The sequence below is a fragment of the Octopus bimaculoides genome, chromosome 7 (assembly GCF_046866305.1).
Source record: "Octopus bimaculoides isolate indiv1 chromosome 7, ASM4686630v1, whole genome shotgun sequence".
NCBI classification, from domain to species: Eukaryota; Metazoa; Mollusca; class Cephalopoda; order Octopoda; family Octopodidae; genus Octopus; species Octopus bimaculoides.
The window spans coordinates 19,383,676-19,401,136 of record NC_142934.1 but is presented as its reverse complement, the minus strand read 5'-3'; the positions used below and the strand labels follow the sequence as shown (position 1 = coordinate 19,401,136).

Here is a 17,461-nt window from a genome sequence, read left to right as displayed (position 1 = left end):
TTCACTTGCCGACTAGGTATAAGAATAGCAAATGATGATGATGAAAAATGTCATTGTCATTATCAATGTTGATATCGTTATTAAATGCTTTGGATATCATCATTGTTCATATCATATGAAGGACATATTGATTGAAATGTTGTGAACATATAAAGAAGAAACGGATCTACAATTAATGTTTCCCCCCTTCTTCTCCCTCCACTGTGTCAGAACTCTTGAAATCAGACACTAAATAACTCCTTATTCCCTAGATAATTCATCTGATTGTAATTCTTGCTTGTTTTTTTTTCTCTATTTCAGGTGGGTGCCCGTTACAACGCTTTTCATATCGCTGCCAAAATGAATAAGCCTGAGATTATCAAAATAATCCTCGAAGTCATCCAGGATCCAAATTTCTTCTGCAAATTGTATGGTATCAATGATGATAGTATATGTGATAGAACAGAGCGTCTAATAGATTACTACCTTAACACACCAGACAAAGGGGTTTGTATTGTCTGTTTACCCTTTATATTCCTTATATATCTAAATACAAATCTCATTACTAGCCAGGTGCCCACCCTGTGTCCAGGGGTTGGCTTGCAAAGTCCTTCCAGTTCTATGGATCATCATTGGTATTTCTTTGGGATGTTATATGATGGGGCCTCTCAATCCTTTCCACAATGATTGACAGATATTGCCTTCAGTGTCTTGACTCACCCTATCTTATTGCTTCTCACATACCCCGTTGTGACCGTATAGTTCGGGAGTGGGACCAGTGAATCTTGAAGGTATTTAGGCCTCAACGTAACCAACGAACAGGTTCGCATAGTTGGGGCCCATTGTCGTTCCCATGGCCACTCCCCAGAATTGTTGATAAAACTCCCCTGTGAACGAGACATATACATACATACATACACTCTAATAACAAACAGCAAGAATGAGTGCTTAACACTGCATTGGTGGATGAATCTTTATTTGTGAGTTAACAAGGCTACCATTGGTTTCATATAAAGAATTCTCGGCAATTATCAAACCTGCTGCATGAGATGTTGGTACTTGTCTCCATCTTGGATGGAGTGTAAGTGGAGGGAAAGAAACCAACCAGTAACAGCGAGTGAACCGGGATAAGCCCATCGCTGTGCTGGTCATGGAGAGCTGTGGTGCAAGGGTTATCTACTTGACTTTCACTTGTTAAACTCCAGGTCAGTTCTAATCTTGCAGCTTCACGATCAAAGGCATTCCTATTATGAAACACCCCATGTGTCTTTGGCCATTTTCCTCTCAGATATAGTGTATTTAGAACTACATAATCCAATATTTCCCTCTCCATTTTTTATTTCTTTTTTTTAAAACAGTAGTTTGATTTGACTGCTATTTTTAACAGGTCAAACAACCATACAGGGGCTACCTTATTACCTGGCCTCACGCATTGACAGTTTGATATGTTTATTTGTAGCTATTTATTTGTGTTTGGTTTGGTTGTTTTTTTCCTATTTTACATCCATTTTCTTTCTTTCTTTTACTACAGTCATGTGAAACACCACTACACTTTGCTTGCAAGGCTGGCTACAAAGGCATCATCGAAGTCCTTGTGAACCATCCATTGACCAAAATAAATGCAAGGAATAAATTTAACAAAACTCCACTGGATGTGAGTTGCTTCCTGCTTTTTTGTACCTTTTGTTTTGAATGCGTTACAGTTGTTGCGTATAGAATTGATTTTCTCTTTTGCAGAAGAATGTGTGTAGTAGGTAGTGGGAATTGCAATAGTAGTATGTTGTTAGCAGCATACTAGTAGGTGGGTGGAAAGGGTTGCTAGTGTGTGTGTGTGTATACATGAGGGCACAGGACTGTGTGGTTAGGGTGTTGCACTCACCATTGCGAAATCATGGTTTCAATTCCTTTACCAGATAGTGCATCATGTAATTTTTTTGCATTTTTACAATATTTCATAATTAAACATTAATATTTAGGCCTAGGAGTGGCTGTGTGGTAAGTAGCTTGCTTACCAACCACATGGTTCCGGGTTCACTCCCACTGTGTGGCACCTTGAGCAAGTGTCTTCTACTATAGCCTCGGGCCGACCAAAGCCTTGTGAGTGGATTTAGTAGACGGAAACTGAAAGAAGCCTGTCGTATATATGTATATATATGTATATGTTTGTGTCTGTGTTTGTCCCCCCAGCATCGTTTGACAACCGATGGTGGTGTGTTTACGTCCCCGTAACTTAGCGTTTCAGCAAAAGAGTCCCGATAGAATAAGTACTAGGCTTCCAAAGAATAAGTCCTGGGTTTGATTTACTTGACTAAAAGGCGGTGCTCCAGCATGGCCGCTGTCAAATGACTGAAACCAGTAAAAGAGTAAAGAGTATTTAGTACTCGTGTTATTTAAGTATCTAGTAACAAGCCATGGTGGTTAACACAATATGTGTGTGCATGAATGAATGAATGAACTTGCATACACTTGTACATTAGTAATCTATATTTTAGGAAAGTCTTTTTGTATTATTTCATTGCAGTTGATACCAGAATCAATTAGTGCTTCTTCACGAAAACAGATTGAGAGATTCTTAGAAGGTACCTACATCATGTATATATATATTTCGCTTACACTGTTTTTACTGTCAATTTTATATTTGTTTTATATTATTTTTTTGTTCTTGTTGCATTTATATTTGTATTCTTGTTTTTGTTGATAACTAAGAGCGTAGGTGCTAATATATCTAATATTTAATTTGACTTCCTCAAATCAAATTAAATATTAGATATATTAGCACCAACATCTTTTTATTTTCCTTTAAATATTACCTTCTGAAAAATACAAATTTGACTATTACAATGTTCTATTTATGAATATCTTGGTCCGTTTGTATGAAACAACTGTATTGGAATATGAAAAATAAAAATCTATAATTTGTTTTAACATCCAATCTCATTCATTTCATAAATATAAATGAATTTGTTGAACTTTGTTTAATAAGTTAAGTCATATACTGATTATTTCAATACAAGCTTTCATAATTATACGACCTTTTTAAAAAATTTGCAAGCAAAGAAGAAAAGACATTAGAATTCTAAGGGAAGAATTCCAATTAAAGGACAAACATACATACATTCGTCTGATATATATATATATATATATATATATATATATATATATGTGTGTGTGTATGTACGTTCTGCCTTATCTTCGAAACGTCTAGTTAGAATAGAGGCAGCTGACGAAGGAATAATTCCAAGTGGCTATCTGTTTTCCTATGTGTTCGTTCCGTTGTCTGTAGTTTATTTTGCTAACGTCCTGTACCCTGATATGCATCTATATACACATGTAGATGTAAGTGTGCATCAGCATGGCCGCAGCTCTAAGCTGAAACTTAAGAAGAAAAAAAAGAGAAAAAAAATATATGTGGGTATACATGCATACTTATTCTTTGTATTATTATATATATATATATGAATTTTTATTTCTATTTTTCAGAACGCTGTTATGTGCCTTTATATAGAGATGGAGATAACCTAAGTCCACCTCGGATAGGTCAACCTTGCAGTCCAGTGTATACTTGTGATGCTCAGAGTCCACCTTTCAATCAAGTGCCTTCAGTGGACTCCCCCGAAGGGTCACCACTGAGCTCTCGTATGTTGTCCAGTGTTGTCAAAGCTTATGCTGGGCCAATGTCCCCTGAACAAGTAACTTATTCTATTTTTATCTTTGATGCCTCTCTTGCTTTTTTTTTCTGTTTTTCTCTCTTTCCTCATCTCCTTACTCTGTACTTTTCCTTCAGCCTTGCTTGCCTCTCAGCCTTATTCGTCATCATCATCATCATTGTTTGACGTCTGCTTTCCATGCTGGCATGGGTTGGACGATTTAACTGAGGACTGGTGAACCAGATGGCTACACCAGGCTCCAATCTGATTTGGCAGAGTCTCTACAGCTGGATGCCCTTCCTAACGCCAACCACTCTGAGAGCGTAGTGGGTGCTTTTACGTGCCACCAGCACGAAAGGTCAGTCAGGCGGTACCGGCAACAGCCACGCTCAAAATGGTGTATTTTACGTGCTACCTGCACAGGAGCCAGTCCAGCGGCACTGGCAACGATCTCACTTGAATGTCTTTTCGCGTGCCAGGAAGGCGATGCTCGTAACGATCATGCTCAAATGGTGCTATTTTCGTGCCACTGGCACGGAAGCCAGGCAGTTGCTCTGGCAACGATCATGCAATTATTATTTCCCTTTATTCCAGTACTTGTACTTTATTAGATTTAATTTTTGTTTTTCCATTCCTCTTTTTCCCTCTCCCAATGAACACTACCACACACTTGAATCACATGCGTATAAAACACACCCAGTTGGTCCTGCACATACTGTATGTTGAGAACCCTTGGGTTAGACACTTTGTCCGGAACTGGTAAGCTGAAGGGCTGTACCAGGCTCCAGTCTACCTCTCAGCCTTACACGTAGGAAGAAAACTTTTCACATGCTGCCTTAAACCCATTTAATATTGATGGTTATTTTACTAAGTTCTTCATTATTTTCAAAATCAATTGAAATGAAAGCAATGTATTGCAACAGAAATGCAGTCACAAAAGAATTAAATGTAGTTTGTAAATGCCATGCAGGATTGTTAGAAAGAAAGAGAGATACCATCACTTTTCTCTTTTCTCTCTCTCTCTCTCTTTTTCTCTCTCTCTCTCTCTTTCTCTCTTTCTCTCTCTCTCTCTCTCTCTTTCTCTCTCTCTCTCTCTCTCTCTCTCTCTCTCACACTTTCACTGTTTCTCTTTTCATTAGGCTAATGACTTCAGAAGGAATTGGAAACCTTCCCGAGATAAGGAGACTATTGATGATCTGAGATCTGACCAAGAGAAAGGATATGAGCGTATTGGACGGTAACTATCTTTTTTCATCTACTTTTTCTGTCTCTCACTCTCCCTCTCCTTATCTCTCTCTCTCTCTTTCTTGCTACTTATATCTTATATGAATGTGTGTATGTATGTGTGTGTGTATATATATATATATCATCATTGTTGTTTTAAATGTCCACTTTCCAATGCTTGCGTGGGTTGGACAGTGTATCGAGGCAAATTGGCTACACCCTAGTTATCTTCCAGCCAACCCTTACCTGCTTCCAAGTAAGGTAATATTTCCTCCCACAGTACTAGAAAAAAGTATGGAGCGCAAGTGTAATTTCAACAAAGAACAAAATAAGAATTTTTAAGACTAGCGTAAAAGTGGTGTTATTGTATGGGGCTGAGACATAGCGAACAACAGTTGAGTCAAATAAGCAAATACAATCATTCATCAACAGGTGCTTGCGTAGTATACTTAAAATCAGATGGTCTGAACACATAAGCAATATGAAGCTATGGCAAAGAACGAATCAAGTTTCGATTAGGGAGCAAATGCCAAAGCTGGAACACCACAGATGCGAAGGGTAGCTTCTTTACCACATAGCCACATTCTTATCTATTATGCTATTGTTGGATTCCTCTTTCGTTATTACTGATGTGATAGGTCATGTTGTCTGTTGTCAAGACGCTGCACTCTTAAATGGCTCAGCTTACTTAGATGTAAATTAATTAAATTGCTTGGTACTGCTCACCACTGTGAGCAGTAGGAGAGAATACTAATTAATTAGCTTGCAGCAGTAATTTTAAATCCTTTGTTTTGTGTAGCTTATTTGAAGTGAAATATGCTTCACAGTGCCATCTTGTTACATAGATACTATATGAACAGAAAGTTTTTAGTAATGCTCTTTCGATGATTTCAGTGGTTAATAGAGAAGTTTGTGCACTCAAACACTTCTTAATATACGCAGAGTTTTTGCACAAACCAGTGAGGGGGCATTTATTTGGTTGCTTGACTTGCTAGAAATAACAGCCGGATTTCCTTCAATTAATACTGTTGTCTTTCAAAAGGGGAACACTGACCATTGAACAATGTAAATACAGTAATTATAATTCATTAGACAAAAGCATATGAAACGTTTTTATTATTTTAATTGTCAAAAGACAAAATTATAAGGCGGTTGTGGTAGTGGTCCTACTGCGGCTGGTGATTGTTGTTAGCTCAAGTACATCCTAATTCAACAGCTCTGTGATCAAAGACATTCTAACCATGGCCAACATGTCTTTGTTTGTTCAGAACTATAGTATTCAATATGTCTTGTTTTTTGTTTTTTTTTTCTTTTTAATCTTAGTAGTGTGGTTTGAGGATTTGGCTGCTATTTCTTGCAATTTAGGCCAGCACATACAAGCTCTCTTATTGATTTGCATAAGAAGTTACTGGACACAATAGTCTCCATATTCATCTGGCTTCAACCCTTTTAATTATTATACTGAGGAGCAGTGGCAGCTTGTAGATAAAATTAGTGGCGGGGGTGCTGCTTCAGAAAATTTTTAGCCATTGTTTTAATATTGTGTAAATGGAAACGAACATATAAAAAGAAAATTTATACATAAACTTGATCAGTTTGTCTTTTAGCCACTGCCAGGTAGTGTTTAATTTGTTCGCTGAACACTGCCGTGAATTCCTTGTTTTTCAAAAATCCCACCTAAATCACAAAATAAGTGGGGGGGGGGGGGGGGGGGGAATCTGCCCTATTTTTCAAATTGTACACACACACTTTGTTCTCATGATGGCCTGTCTATTATTATGTATATATGATGCACACACATGTTGACATATAAATAAAATCTTCTCTTAAACATTGTACCCCGTTTGTGTCTCTCTTTTCCTTCTGGCATTTATTCTTTTCATATTTATTGTATCGACCATGTGATGTGCAAAGGAGCCATTCTCGTCACCTCACTTCACACGGTCGTTTACATACCCTTTGCATGATTTGGCATTGAATGGAGTGGCAGAGATGAGGTTTTGTAGTTCAGTTTATCTTTACTAGTATTATTTTATTTTTTCTATAACTCTTGTTTATTGAATTATATTTTTCTGATAATAATTATGAATTTAAGTGTTTAATCACTTTAAAAAAAAAAAAAATTTTTGTGTCATTCTTTTTCTTTCCACAGACAACTTGCTCAAAAATACAAATTCGGGTGGCGAGAATATTGGGACTTTTTGGGTATTTACACTGATATTTCTAAACCTGAAGGGCTTGAGAAGTTCGAGACCTACCTCCAAAACCAGTTCTTAACATTCAATGTTCACCGCAGTCTGGAGGCTCTTCATGTAACTGAAAACATCACTTCACAGAAAACCATTGAGTCAATAAAATCACTCAAGAACATGTTTACCGTTGACAGCAACAAAAATGTTTCTGGTTTTGGCCAGTCGCTAATTTCTAGTGATTCCCCCACAAGTCAGCAGCAAAGTAAAAAGCAGGAAGATAATTTTGATCAAAATAATTCTGTGCCAGTTGTAACCGAAAAGGAAAAAGAAGAGGAAGAGCAGGTGAAAGAAGGCCAGACAAGCAAAATGTTCATCTCAATCAACAAGCATTTTAAAAGTCATAAAAAAATATCAGGCATGAAAGACTTCAATGAGATTATGGACTCACTTGCCAAAGAGTTTGGCACCAAACTGGTCATCGTTGGCAGCAGCCAAGATACTGATGGTTCTGTAACTAGCAATACTGCGTGGATGGACGTTGTCGACACAAAAGACGATCACCATCATTCCATCTACACCACATTTTCAAATCTTAGCGATGTGTTCGGCACTGTCCACGACAAACAGCCTATCACTGTGTCTTTAGCTAAAACCAGTGCTTGTCCCCTATCACCATCAACGCCAACGAAAGACAATGTTACCTTGCCCTCCGATACCGTCCTTTTAAATGTCTCCTCACCAACTGGCCTCAACATAGATGTCCCAGCCAAACCAGCTCGCTCACCACCAAAGTCAAAATCTGTCATAAATATATACCTTAATGGGTAAGTAATTCTGCTGCTTGATCTTTTGACCTCTCTCTATCTATTTATCTATCCATCTATCTCTTCCTCTTTTTCTTTCTCATTTCTTTCTCTTATATCTCTCTCTCTCTCACACACACAAATTTTCCACTTATCTCCCTATACTGCTCTCAGTGTTCCATTACTGACTTTGTTTAACCCCCACATCTACCCTATGGTGTCCAGAAGACCTATAGTGGAAGCATGTGACTTAGTGGTTGGGGTGTTGGACTCATGATCGTAAGATTGTGGTTTCAATTCCTGGACCAAGTAACGCGTTGTGTTCTTGAGCAAAACACTTCATTTCACATTGCTCCAGTCCACTCAACTGGCAAAAATGAATAATCCTGCAACAGACCAGTGAAATTAGGAAACCTGCCCTTATGAGCCGCTATGACTCAAGAAGGTAGCTTTACCTTTTGTACCAGAAGACTTATTATCAAAGGTGTTCTAACCATAACTTTTCCATCTGGTTTTTTGTTTGTTTCGCCCACTTCAGGTAGTAGGTGTAGGTATGGGTGTGTGGCAAAGAAATTTGCTTCTCAACCACATGGTTCCAGGTTCAGACCCTCTGTGTGACACTTTGGGCAAGTGTATTGGGCCCTGCAAGAGCTCCAGGTTGATCGAAGCCTTGTGAGTGGATTTGGTAAGCAGAATCTGAAAGAAGCCTATCGTATGTATGTGTGTGGCTGTGAGTATGTTTGTATCTTCATGTCTTGACATATAAATAAATGTCATTCATTTCTAATATTCTGCTAAAAACTGCCTGGTGAAGGGGAAATAGTAACCTTGCTTGGAAACATGAGAGTTAGTGACAGGAAGGGCATCAGGACACCTGCCTGTAGAAAATGTGTCAATAAACTCCATCCAATCCATGCAAGCACAGAAAAGCATCCGTTTTCTATGCTGGCATGGGTTCGATGGTAAGCTGGGAAGCTGCACCAGGTTTCAGCCTGATTTGGCATAGTTTCTATGGCTGAATACCCTTCCTAACGCCAACCACTCCAAGAGAGTAGTAGGTGCCAGTCATGAAACACCAGCATTGGCCATAACTACGATCTCACTTGGCTTGACAGGTCTTCTCAAAACATGGTATATTGCCAAAGGTCTCGGTAGATATTAAATGATATTAGTCTACCTACATGTAGGGCTACATGATCCAGTGTATTTTTACTTTACATTAGACAGTAGGATATGATTGGAAGGGAATTCGGTTAATATTTCTACCAGGCCCAATGGCCATACTGTGGCTTTTGAAAAATGTTGATCTAAAATGTGTTTGTTTGTAGGTTTGAACCCTCAAAGTTGGACCTGGACGTCTACCGGTGTGTTAAAGATGTAGAGCTGGACTCTCGAACGTATCCCTACATACACAAGTGGTTTCAGAAAGTGAAATCTTTCACAACTGATGAGCAACACAGGTAAGCCCCGACCTCATATCTTCATCAACAATACCGTTGTCATTCATCATCATCTAATATATATCATACTTATTATTATTAAGGTGACAAGCTGCCAGAATCATTAGCACACCAGGCAAAGTGCTTAGTGGCACTTGGTCCATCTTTTGGGTTCTGAGTTCAAATTCTGCTGATGTCAACTTTGCCTTCCATCCTTTCAGAGTTGATAAAATAAGTACTAGGTGATCATTCAGGACAATGTAATTGATTTACCCACCCACCCAGAAATTACTGGCCTTGTGCCAAAATTTGAAAACCATTATTGTTGTTGTTATTAAGGTGACAAGCTAGCAGAATTGTTAGCACACCGTGTGAAATGCTTCGCAGTATTTCACCTGTTGCTATGTTCTGAGTTTGAATTCCTCCGAGGTCGACTTTGCCTTTCATCCTTTTGGAGTTGATAAATTAAGTACCGGTGAAACACTGGGGTTGATGTAATAACTAGTCCCCTGCCCCCAAAGTTCAAGCCTTGTGCCTTTAGTTGAAAGGATTATTATTATTATTATAAAGGTGGTGAGCTGGCAGAACCATTAGCACGCCAGGCAAAATGCTTAGTGGTATTTTATCCATCTTTTCGTTCTGAGTTCAGATTCTGTCAAGGTTGACTTTGCCTTTCATCCTTTCAGGGTCAAGAAATTAAGTGCCAGTGCAACACTGGCGTCGATCTAATTGACTGCCCCCCCCTCCCCCACCCCCACTAAATTTCGAGGTGTTGGGGTTTACTTGACTGGTATTTGTTTTATCAATCCCGAAAAGATGAAAGGTAAAGTCAACCTTGGTGGAATTTGAACTCAAAATATAAAGCCAGAAGAAATGCTGCTAGGCATTTTGGCCAACATGCTAACAATTCTGCCAGGTTGCTTCCCTTTTTAATAATAATAATAATAATAATAATAATAATAATAATAATAATAAACTTTTCCTAATTTTGACACAAGGCTAGCAATTTAGGGTGAGGGGTAAGTGGATTACATTAACCCCAGCGCTCAACTAGTACTTATTTCATTGACCCCGAAAGAATGAAGGGCAGAGTCAACCTCAGCAGAATTTGAACTCAAATCACAAAGCTGGACGAAATGCCTCAAAGCATTTTACCCAATGTGCTAACGATTCTGCCTGCTCACCATTTGAAACAATTATAATATGGGCATGTCCCTTAGTGGCTGACAGTATGTGCATCTCTGACCACAAGCAGGAGTAGTAGGGGAGCATCATAGCCATGTGTTGAGGGGAATTCTTTGGGGCTTGAATAATTCACCTCTAGAAACATGGATGTTTCATTTATCATCCTTAAACAACCATCATTCAGGGATCTTTTGAGTGGGATTGGCTACTCAACCTGAAGAAAATTCTAACTGGGCCCCAACTGCAAGGTCATGCACTGTTTATCTTGATATGAGATCACCATGTCGCGCACATATGGTTGTGATGCATGTGCCTGGTGTACCCTTATCAGACGAGTAGTCATGATGGGTATATTGGGCTTTGTATATTTGTACCCCAGTGTCACTTTGATGGCATGTGCTACTCTCTCACTCAGTAATAATAATAATAATAATAATAATAATTGTCATTTCCATTATACTGTTAAATTGTATCTTTTTCTTTCTTTCAACAGTTGGCGAAGTCCTGTTAAATGTTTCAACACTACAAGAAACGAAATGTCACCATTATCCCCTTCACATCGACACAGTCATCTTAGTAACCCCAGCAGCAGAAGAACTCTTTTTGGCTCTCCAAGTCGCTGAGTCAACGACAACCACAAATGACATTATAATTTTAAAGGGCTTCTTCTCAGTTTCCTTTTTTTTTTTTTTTGTGTCTCTCATTTTCTTTCACAGGTCTTGTTTTAATTTTACACAATATTTTTGTAAAATATTTTCATAGGTTTTACATATATATATATACATATATATATATATATATATATATATATATATATATATATGTGTGTGTGTGTATATATATATATATGTTAACCACTCAAAAAAACAGAGACGGATAAAAGCCAAAATATCCCAATAGTTGCGAGGTGTTGATTAAGACTAACTTTGACACAGTGCTCCAGCATGACCACAGTCCAACAGACTGAAACCCGTAAAATGGATACAAGTGTGAGCATGTGACATTAAATGGTTTGGAAAGAAAGAGTGAAAGAAAACAAGAAATTTTATTTTGCCTTTTGGAATGCAAGAAGCTGATGAAGAATTTACAAGACAGAAGAAAGAGTTTGTCTCTTAAATAGATTAAAAGTTCACAGAAATGCCAAATGATTTCAAAACTGTACAGATGTTTATGTTCTGTCTGTAATAGTTCATTGTTGTTGCTTTTTTTTATTCTATTTTATTTTTAATTTCCTTTTGCTGCTGTTGTTGTTTTTATTGTTTTTAATCAAGCACCAATTGTGCTTTCAAGACACTGTGATAAGAATATGAGCTAAACAAACAAGTTTTTTGGGGTTTTTTTGTTTTTTTTTTTAATTTTTTTTTTTTTATTCTTATATTCTTTTATAAACTGTACAGAATTCTCATGTAATTTTTTTTTTTTTTAAACTTTCCTTTGTACATTCAGAGGTTAAGATTAGAATAAAAAGCTGTGTGTGTGTGTGTGTACATGTATGAATGTTTATGTGTGTGTGTGTGTGTGTACATGTATGAATGTTTATGTGTGTGTGTGTGTGTACATGTATGAATGTTTATGTGTGTGTGTGTGTGTGCATATACATGTATGTATATGTGTGTAGATGTGTATATGTATACATATATGGACATATATATATATATATGTATTGTGTATGTTTGTGTGTATATGCAGGTGTGTGTGTGTATGTGCGTATATGTGTGTGTCTGTGTGTGTGTTTGTATATAATAAAGAATTCTTTTCCAAAGTGTACAGAATAATTCTATTTTATTTTTATCCCTATCTTATTTTTTAATTTCCATTAGGATTTTTTTTTTTTACGTACATTAAAAGAATAATATGGCTTTATATTGAAAATGAAAATTTTGATAAAGCCCTTCAATTATTCTTTTATTTCATTAATGACACAACACCCCCAACCTCCTACAACCCACCAAATCTTAATTCTTCCATATTAAAACATGAAAGAACAGAAAACAAAACAAAACAAAACAAATCTGTTGTTTGCTTTTATTCTTTATTTTACTTTTGTAATTTTTTTTACCCCCCATTAAACATGGATTTGGATCCAGTTTAACACTGATACCATTACCACGAGGTCCTTTGGTGCTTTTGACAGAGATCAGGTGAGGTCCCTAGTCTGAGGTTAACTCAATATCTTGTAATTACTGCTTCCCACTACAGCAGCCCATGAATTGTAGTTTCTTTCTCTCTCTCTCTCTCCATATTCCACAACTGTCTCAGGGCTTCTGCTAATATCAGGGACACTGCTTTTCTTCCTCTGACTAACCCATTAAAAAAAAAAAAAAGATTTAGGCGTGGTTGTGTGGTAAGAAGCTTGTTTCCCAACCACATGGTTCTAGGTTCAGTCCCACTGTGTAGCACCTTGGGCAAGTGTCTTCTACTATAGCCTCAAGCTGACCAAAGCCTTGTGAGTGGATTTGGTAGGTGGAAACTGAAAGATGCCTGTCTTGTGTGTGTGTTGCTTTGTGTCTGAATTTGTTCCCACCACCACCACCACCACCACTTGTCAGTGTTTGCATAACTTAGCAGTTTGGCAAATGAGACCAATAGAATAAGCACTAGGCTTACAAAGAATAAGTTCCGGGGTCAATTTGCTTGACTAAAGGCGGTGCTCCAGCATGGCCGCAGTCTAATGACTGAAACAAGTAAAAGAGTTTATGCACAGTAATCAGAGTAACCTTCATAATTTTATTGAATTAGCTGCATATTTTGCCATAAAAGGAAAATATTACTATTGATCTGTTTTATTCAGGGTAGGTACTGCCTACCCAGGCGGCATTTCCCTGATAAATAGATATTCTGATTTTGTAAATTATTTTGAGGTTGTCAGTTGGCTTTGAATTGACCTCATTAGTGAGCAGCTTTTGTTGGAGTGTCAAGATTCTTTGTGTCAGATTCAGCCAAAGCTGTTATTGATTCCAAACTTTTCTTGTAGTGGTGGCATGTTGTTTAAAGCATCAGATACAGTGTTTCGCGGTATTTATACTGATTTTCTGCATTCTGTGTTCAAATCCCACTGAGGTCAATGTTACCTTCCACCCTTTCGGGGGTTAATTTATAAAAAAAAAAACAAACATGAATTGGTGAAACTGCTGGCACCCATGCCAACGTCGTCTCCTTCAATGGACACAAAACTCGGCTTCCGAAGTCCTGTTGGGGCAAGCGAAAGCGAAATCGTGATGGCACCTGTGGCCAGTATCACCTTCCTGGCACGTGTAAAGACATTCGAGCGAGATCGTTGCCAGTGCCGCTGGACTGGCTCCTGTGCAGATGGCACATAAAATACACCATTTTGAGCATGGCCGTTGCCAGTACCACCTGACTGGCCTTTGTGCCGGTGGCACGTAAAAGCACCCACTACACTCTCGGAGTGGTTGGCGTTAGGAAGGGCATCCAGCTGTAGAAACTCTGCCAGATCAGATTGGAGCCTGGTGTAGCCATCTGGTTCACCAGTCCTCAGTCAAATCGTCCAACCCATGCTAGCATGGAAAGCGGACGTTAAACGATGATGATGATGATGTTACGAGTATCAAACTGAATACCTTGTGGGATCTCTTCTAGCTGTTTGTGTTCTGATAGCATTCCCTACAACAATTCTGGTGCTGAGCCGTATTGGCTTTTGATTTTTCCCTTAGACATGCAGAGAGAAAACTTGCTTATTTACATGCAACCTGTTGCTAGTCTTCCAAAGACTTGCATGCAAGCTGTCACTAGTCTTCCACAAAATAAAATTTTACCTGGGTTTGCATCTTGGAGAAAAACTTTCCAATTGTAGAAGCTTACGATTATTCCTGACTGAAGGAAGCCCTGGGATATGCGGAAGTAAAAAATCTGAGACACAAGGAAATTGGTGAGTGTCTATGTTGCCCAGTGGTTAAGGTATTTGGCTCATGATCATTAGGCCATGGGCTCAGTTCCCAGCAACACATTGTGTCCTTGAGCAATACACTTTATTTCAAAGGACCCAGCCTAGCCACACTCTTTGTCATGTTGAATTTCCCCAAGAACTGTGTTAAGGGTACACATGTTTGTGGGGTGCTCACTCACTTGCACATTGCCCTTGTTGTCACCAACCAAGTAAGAAAATTCTGCCCCTTTCACAAGCAGGCTGTTCCGTTGATCGGATCAACTGGAACCCTTGTCGTAACCGACGGAATGCCAGTAAAACAATAGGAATAATAAATCCAGGTGGGTTTGAAAAGTGGTAATGGGTGTAATTACTGTGATGTCAAGTAATTATTTCTTGACCACAAATGAGCAGAGAAGCCATAGGGTTGTGAGGCTCCTGTAGTCTTGTCTTGCCAAGGACTTTTCAAGTTTCCTCGTGTTGTGATGCCATGAGAAAATGCACCTGACACACTAAAGTGGTTGGCAAGTGGAAGGGCATCCAGTCATAGAAACTAAACCAAACAACACATTGAGCCCCAGTCTATGGGAGCAATGACTCAGGACCATGACAGCCCATCTAACCCATGCCGGCATGGAAAGTGGATGTAAAAAGTGATGGTGATCTCCATTGAAAGATCTTAGTCCAAAACCTCAAATTTCTTAATTCCTCACAACTAAATGTATTAATGTGTACAAACTTTCCTGTATTTATTGTTAGTTTTTGACTGAATATATATGTAGAGCAGCAGCAGTAGCATCACCATCCTCCTCATTTTCATCATTTTTACATCTGCTTCTCCTTTCTGACATGGATGAAATGAAACTTTTTTTTTTTTTTTTTTAAGCCATATACTGTTGCTAATGCCAACCACTTTTGTTATCTCTTACAACATACAGGGATACAGTGTAGCTGTCTTTTAAAACCCTGACATAAATATCATCATCACCGTCATCACCTTCTTCATCGTCATCATCATGACAAAAATCAATTATGTGAAGCATAGACATGATGCTTCTAGCTTTGGCTGTTTTAGAAGTTGCTGTTACTGTCATTGTTATTCACTCCAGGTTTAGCTCTAATCAAGCAGGCTTATAATCAATGGCATTTCCGCCATGGCCATCCCATCTTGTTTTCAAACATTGATTCTAAGACTTACATTAACCAAAATTTAATTTATAGGCGCAGGAGTGGCTGTGTGGTAAGTAGCTTGCTTACCAACCACATGGTTCCGGGTTCAGTCTCACTGCGTGGCACCTTGGGCAAGTGTCTTCTACTATAGCCTCGGGCCGACCAAAGCCTTGTGAGTGGATTTGGTAGACGGAAACTGAAAGAAGCCCGTCGTATATGTGTGTATATATATATATGTTTGTGTGTCTGTGTTTGTTCCCCCACCATCGCTTGACAACCGATGGTGGTGTGTTTACGTCCCCATAACTTAGCGGTTCGGCAAAAGAGACCGATAGAATAAGTACTGGGCTTCGAAAGAATAAGTCCTTGGGTCGATTTGCTCGACTAAAGGCAGTGCTCTAGCATGGCCGCAGTCAGATGACTGAAACAAGTAAAAGAGTTATAATTTGAGAGAGATTTAGTTACTATTTCTAGCATGTCACACAATTACACAGAGACTCCCTTCTCGGCTCATCTGTATTACAATGATGTTATTTTGATAGTTAAGATTTTAAAACATTGTCCTCATGTTATCCTTCTTGACAGCAACATAATTAAATACCACCCTTCATCCAATGTTTGAAACCTGCTTGAACCTGTCAATGTTGAAATTTTTCTATTTTCATAATGCTTTTGTCTGTAGAAAAAAAAACTGTGCCTGTGGTCTTCACAAGCCATTCTGTGACTGCAAAATCAATGCAATTGATGTTCTGCAACAACTGCTGGTTAATTGCTGTTCATATTAAAAATTGTAAGCTCATTATTACATAAAAAGATGAAGCCTGTGAACCGGCAAAATTGTTAGTACACCAAACAAAATGCTTAGTGGCGTTTCATTCGTTAAGTTCTGAGGCTCACTTTACCTTTCGTCCTTTCGGGATCTAGGAGTGGGTGTGTGGTAAGTAGCTTGCTTACCAACCACATGGTTCCGGGTTCATTCCCACTGCGTGGCACCTTGGGCAAGTGTCTTCTACTATAGCCTCGGGCCGACCAAAGCCTTGTGAGTGGATTTGGTAGACGGAAACTGAAAGAAACCCGTCGTATATATATATATATATATATGTCTGTGTTTGTCCCCACACCATCGCTTGACAACCGATGCTGGTGTGTTTATGTCCCTGTAACTTGGCGGTTCGGCAAAAGAGACTGATAGAATAAGTACTAGGCTTCCAAAGAATAAGTCCTGGGGTCGATTTGCTCGACTAAAGGCGGTGCTCCAGCATGGCCGCAGTCAAATGACTGAAACAAGTAAAAGAGTAAGTACCAGTTGAGCATTGGAGTCAATGTAATTGACTTGCACCTATATTGGAAAAGATTATTATGTGAAAGATGATGCAAGATTTTAGTCAATAAAATGTTTGTTTTTTGGAGTGTTGGAGGGAGTATTTAACCCTTCAACATTCAGATTACTCTGTCAAATACATTACTTATTTAGCCACATTGTTTTGAATTAATCCTCATTTTGTAACTGAGATTTTGATGATGTGGTTGTATATTTTTAGAATGACATTGTAGGGTTGGTGTGAGAGGCCATACCTGGTCAGCTTCAAGATAAAACAATATTTGGGCCAGATATGACCAGTTTAAAGGTGCTGGTTTGTTTACACCTTTATAACTTAGCAGTTTGGCAAAGCGAGATTGATGAAATAAGATACCAGGCTTAGAAAAAAGGAGTACCGGAATCAATTTGTTTTTTTCAGCTACACCCTTCAAAGTGGTGCTCCAGTATGGTCACTGTCTAGTGACTGAAACAAGTAAAAGATAGTAGATAAAATGTTATTCTCAGTCTAGGTAAGGTGGAGGGCCACAGGAAATTATGAAAGTGCTTTGTAGACGAAGGAAATGCCTGTAAATTGTTAAATACCTATTTCTTTTTGCTCCAACACATTCTCAAAGA

The 17,461-nt window shown here is 38.5% G+C and overlaps 1 protein-coding gene across 2 annotated transcripts in view; it reads left to right on the top strand.

Moving 5' to 3' along the window:
• The window catches only part of LOC106881356 (ankyrin repeat and LEM domain-containing protein 2), a 64,612-nt gene extending 52,132 nt beyond the window's left edge, over nucleotides 1-12,480 (top strand). Inside the window, exons 4-11 of one of the 2 annotated variants that reach the window (XM_052969319.2) lie at nucleotides 301-486; nucleotides 1,511-1,633; nucleotides 2,501-2,558; nucleotides 3,460-3,668; nucleotides 4,766-4,863; nucleotides 7,003-7,866; nucleotides 9,174-9,305; nucleotides 10,963-12,480. In XM_052969319.2, coding sequence (XP_052825279.2) covers nucleotides 301-486; nucleotides 1,511-1,633; nucleotides 2,501-2,558; nucleotides 3,460-3,668; nucleotides 4,766-4,863; nucleotides 7,003-7,866; nucleotides 9,174-9,305; nucleotides 10,963-11,092 — 1,800 coding nt within the window. In that variant the 3' untranslated portion in view covers nucleotides 11,093-12,480. The remainder of the gene's footprint in view (nucleotides 1-300; nucleotides 487-1,510; nucleotides 1,634-2,500; nucleotides 2,559-3,459; nucleotides 3,669-4,765; nucleotides 4,864-7,002; nucleotides 7,867-9,173; nucleotides 9,306-10,962) is intronic. The other variant, XM_089354956.1, reaches the window with a different exon arrangement.
• The last annotated feature ends 4,981 nt before the right edge of the window (nucleotides 12,481-17,461 follow it).